Source organism: Castanea sativa, chromosome 9, assembly GCF_040712315.1.
Source record: "Castanea sativa cultivar Marrone di Chiusa Pesio chromosome 9, ASM4071231v1".
Classification (NCBI taxonomy): domain Eukaryota; kingdom Viridiplantae; phylum Streptophyta; class Magnoliopsida; order Fagales; family Fagaceae; genus Castanea; species Castanea sativa.
This window is the reverse complement of record NC_134021.1, coordinates 20,076,300-20,081,154: the sequence shown is the minus strand read 5'-3', so window position 1 is coordinate 20,081,154 and position 4,855 is coordinate 20,076,300. Positions and strand designations below refer to the sequence as shown.

At 42.2% G+C, this 4,855-nt stretch overlaps 1 protein-coding gene across 1 annotated transcript; it reads left to right on the top strand.

Moving 5' to 3' along the window:
• The first annotated feature begins 1,622 nt into the window (after window positions 1-1,622).
• LOC142608882 (uncharacterized) lies at window positions 1,623-2,732 on the top strand. Its single transcript, XM_075780541.1, has one exon. It carries the CDS (start codon window positions 1,623-1,625, stop codon window positions 2,730-2,732), a length of 1,110 nt encoding a protein of 369 aa, XP_075636656.1.
• Window positions 2,733-4,855: the final 2,123 nt, after the last annotated feature.

Sequence of the window (4,855 nt, the reverse complement as noted above, 5' to 3'; positions counted from 1 at the left end):
ACGTATTTTGAAAATCTAACTGTTGAATTGTATATTCTTTACACTCTTAATACACATGTCAAATTTTATGTTAATCGAATATTATATACTATATGACCTATAAGCTTATATTTTATATATATTTTTGAACTACAAAAACTAGCAATTTGAACAATTTATTAATGACATAGCTATTGATTTTTTATTTTCTAGAAATTTTATAAGGAGTTCTCTCTCTCGTGTATACGAGTCTCTTCTTCCCTTAGTTTCTGCTAAGGGTTTGATTCTTTCTTTTGTTTTGGTCTTTGCCCTTACTGCATTATGGCGGATGATGTGATACATAGTATGGAGAATATGAAGTTGACTACGGAGGAGGAAGAAGTTATTGCTATTTCAGATGAAGGAAGGCAGGAGGAGATTGAGAGTTGTTCTCAGAGTTTGATTGGGAAGTTTCTCACTTGTAAGACTTTTAATAAGAGGGTTGCTCAGAGTACACTGAAGAGAGCGTGGGGTTTAGAGAATAAAGTCCAGGTGGTAGAAGTTGGAGCAAACCTCTTTCAATTCAAGTTTCACAATGAATTTGATATGGAGAGGGTTCTGAGAGATGGGCCATGGACGTTTGATAATCAGGTTTTATTGTTAATCAGGTGGCAATCTGGGATGACTGCAAGCAATGTCAGGTTTGAATCAGCCTCCTTTTGGGTGCAAATTTGGGGGGCCCCGTTTGATATGGTTTCTCCGAAAGTTGCAGAAGAGATTGGTAGCCGTCTAGGGGTTGTGGAGGAAGTGGAGAAGAGGCAAAAAAAGGATGCTCCAAAATTTTTTATGAGAGTAAAGGTTGCACTCCCTATATCCAAGCCTATTCGGAGAGGGGCTTTTTTGGCTGGATCGAGTGGACAGAGGACATGGGTAACGTTTAAGTATGAAAGGCTATCCCTCTTTTGCCATCATTGTGGGTTGCTTGGACATGATCTTAAACATTGTGCTCAGTACTTTGCATTAACTAAGAATAAGGGGGAGGTAGCATGCCAATATGGGGAGTGGATGAAGGCATCGGGAATTCGTGTCCGTTCACCAAGTCATAGAGGTCAAGCTCGAGAGGTGGATGATCAGAGGTCTGATGAGAGGAGTGCTAAGTCGCAATGGGAGAAGGTGATGGTAGGGGTGAGGGATGACGGCGGTAGGGATGAAACAGAGGCTAGGGTTGGCGTTGACAAACGTGTTGATGGCGATAGCATGAATATCGGGATTGGTCCAAAAATTTCGGTGCATGGTTCCGTGGATCATGGAGAGAGGGATACGGAGAGGGATGACATGGATGAAAGCACGTTGGGTGATGCAATAGGTAGTCCTAGTGTGGATGGGCCAGGGGTTCTAGATGGGCTTAAAAATGAGTGTGGAAATATCAGGCCTCAGGAACTTGACAAGCAACGTACATGGACCAGATTGACCCGTATGAATTATGGGCCTTTGGAGTTAATAAAGGAGGGTGCAAAATCAGTGTTGGGCAAAAGAATAAACCAAGAACAGCAGCAAGTAAGTCTGGGCAGTAGTGATGAGCATGCAGAGAAGAGGTTTAAAACTGGGGAGGTTTTTACATCAATTGAAGCGGCGGGGGTGGTTGAACACCCTTGCCGAACACAATGAAACTACTAAGTTGGAACTGCCAGGGGCTTGGGAACCCTTGGACAGTTCGAAGCCTCCACAATTTAGTGAAGGATCAAGCTCCCACTGTATGTTTCCTTATGGAAACAAGAATTGATAGAGAAGGTTTTATGCATTTTTGTCGAGACTTAGCTTATCCGAATAAATTGATTATTAAGAAGCCTGATTCTGGTGGAGGGTTAGCATTGATTTGGAAAGAGGAGGTTCGGTTAGAGGTGATTAACTATACAGACAATCATGTCTTGGCGAAAGTGGTAGAGGATGATGGTTTTCAATGGTTTTTAACAGGATTTTATGGTTGGCCGGAAACAAATCAAAAGCACAAATCCTGGGCTCTTTTAAGGCATATCTCTTCGTTGGTGAATGGTCCATGGTGCTGTGTTGGTGATTTTAATGCATTTTTACACTCGTCGGAGAAGTTGAGTATTCACCCGCCACCAGTAAAACAGATGGAGGAGTTCGGGGCTGCTTTGGAGGCTTGTCAGTTGATGGATTTGGGATTTCATGGATATAAATTTACTTGGAATAACAAGCGTACAGGTGCAGCAAATACTAGAGAAAGACTTGATCGAGTGGTTGCGAATAAGGAGTGGACTGATATGTTTTCGGCAAGCACTGTGTCTCATAAATTCTCACATGCTTCAGACCACTTGCCAATATTTTTACAAACCGGGAGGGATAACAGGGTTCATGGGAGGATTGCACGGGGTTTTAAATTTGAAGAAGTGTGGTTGTTAGATGAGGATTGTGAGAAGGTGGTTGGAGATGCATGGGACCAAATGGGGTGTGGAGGTTTGTCAATGGCCAGTGTTAATGCAAAAATAAAGCAATGTGGGGATGATTTACATGCGTGGGGTTCATCTAGGACAAATCCTCAGGTGGCCGAAATTAAAAGATTAAAGAAGGTGCTTGAAAGGTTAAATGAAAGTGATCAAAATGAGGAAACCAGGTCTGACTTTGTAGCAACCAGTAAACAGCTTGATGATCTTCTTCTTAAACAAGAAATTTTTTGGGCACAACGCTCTCGGTTGTCTTGGCTAAAGTCTGGGGATAAAAACACTAAATTTTTTCACTCAAAGGCTTCGTAACGGCGTCGTAGGAATTTTATAGAGGGCATTAAAAATTCTGAAGGGGTGTGGGTTGATGAGATTGAGAATGTAGCGGAGGTGGCAGTCCACTATTTTGAAGATATATTTTCTTCAGGTGGAGGTGACCAGATGGATGAATGTCTTAATGCTGTCAATCACAAGGTGTCCTCAGATATGCTTCATATTTTATCCAGTGAGTTTAGTGCTGAGGAGGTAAAGTTGGCGGTGTTTCAAATGGGACCAACTAAAGCGCCTGGACCGGATGGTATGAATGTCTTTTTTATCAAAAATTTTGGCATATTGTTGGTAATGATGTGTCTAATGCTGTTTTGGAATTTTTGAATACTAATAATATGTGGCCTGAAATAAATTACACCCATATTGTGCTCATTCCTAAGGTGAAGTCTCCAGAAAAAAATGTCAGATTTTAGACCTATTAGCCTGTGCAACGTTATTTATAAAATTATTTCTAAGGTGCGGCTAGATTGGGCGATCTTGGCCCCAATTAATTTCACCTACTTAAAGTGCTTTTGTTTCGGGACGATTGATAAGCGATAATGTGCTTGTGGCCTATGAAACTTTGCATGCCATGCATGGCGGGGAAAAAGGGTAAAAAGGTTCTCTTGCATTAAAGGCTGGATATTAGCAAAGCGTATGACGGGGTTGAGTGGTCTTTTTGAAAGAAATGATGATAAAATTGGGCTTTCCTCAAGGATGGGTTGACCGGATTATGAGGCGTGTCACTACTTCCTCTTTCTCTGTCAGTATCAATGGCAAGGCATATGGTAATTTCGGAGCCCACTAGAGGGATTCGCCGGGGTGATCCCTTATCCCCCTATTTATTTATGATCCGTGCGAGGCCTTTACATCTTTGTTGGCTAGAGAGGAGGAGAACGGTCGGCTTCGTAGCGTGTCCATTACTCGAAATGCCCCCACCATTTCCCACTTGCTTTCTTGATGACTCTCTTGTTTTTGTCAAACTACACGGGGAGGAAGTGCATGTGATCTCTAAAGTCTTAGAATTGTATGGCGTGGCTTCTGGCCAATGCATCAATTTAGAAAAGTCCTCCGTGTTTTTTAGTAGCAATACAACAGAGGTGCAAAGAGGTTGGATAACCGCTGCATTGGGAGTGAAGGAGGTGGACAAATTTGAATCCTATCTGGGATTACCCACATTGATTGGCAGATCAAAATATCAAGCTTTCTCTTTTCTCAAAGAGAGGGTTTGGAAGAAGATTCGGGGGTGGAAAGGGGAAGTTGTTATCTAAAGGGGGAAGGAAGTCCTCATCAAAGCTGTGGCTCAATCAATTCCTACATATACGATGGGAGTTTTCCAACTTCCAGAAAAACTTTGTCATGAATTAAATATGATGTGTGCGAGGTTTTGGTGGGGTCAATGTGGGGATGATAAGAAAATTCATTGGAAGAGTTGGGATTCACTTGTTCAGCCAAAAAAGGAGGGAGGTATGGGTTTTAGAGACATTCGAAGTTTTAATCTAGCGATGTTGGCAAAGCAAGGGTGGAGAATGTTGACTGATCACAACTCTCTTCTCTATCGATGCTTTAAGGCTAAATATTTCCCTCGTTGCTCCTTTTTGGAGGCGGTTGATCATCCACACAGCTCCTATGTTTGGAAGAGCTTAATTGCAGCTCAGCCGATTTTGAGGAAAGGATGTTGCTGGTGTGTGGGCACGGGCTCTTCTATTCAGGTTTTGTCAGACAAGTGGATTCCAAACCACCCAACTAATAAAATTCTGGTTCCACCCAATGAAATAGATGAAAGTTGGCATGTGTCGGAGTTGATAGATTGGGCAAACTTTCAATGGAATCGTGGCTTCTTAGAAGCGGCTTTTAACAGGTATGATGCTCAGGCTATTTTTCGGATTCCTCTAAGTCGACGGTGTGTACCAGATGTGATGGTTTGGCTTCACAATAAAAATGGAAGATACTCAGTGAAGTCTGGTTATCATACGGCAAGGATTTTGATGAAAGAGGCAAGCCGGAAGGGAGAAAGGTCCAATATGATGTCTAGCAGCAAAGTTTGGGCAAGAATTTGGCAGCTTCACATCCCAAATAAGATTAAAGTCTTTGCGTGGCGAATGCTTCACAATATTCTTCCTACT

Coding starts and splice junctions, on each gene's coding strand:
- LOC142608882 (XM_075780541.1), top strand. CDS start 1,623: ATGAAACTACTAAGTTGGAACTGCCAGGGGCTTGGGAACCCTTGGACA.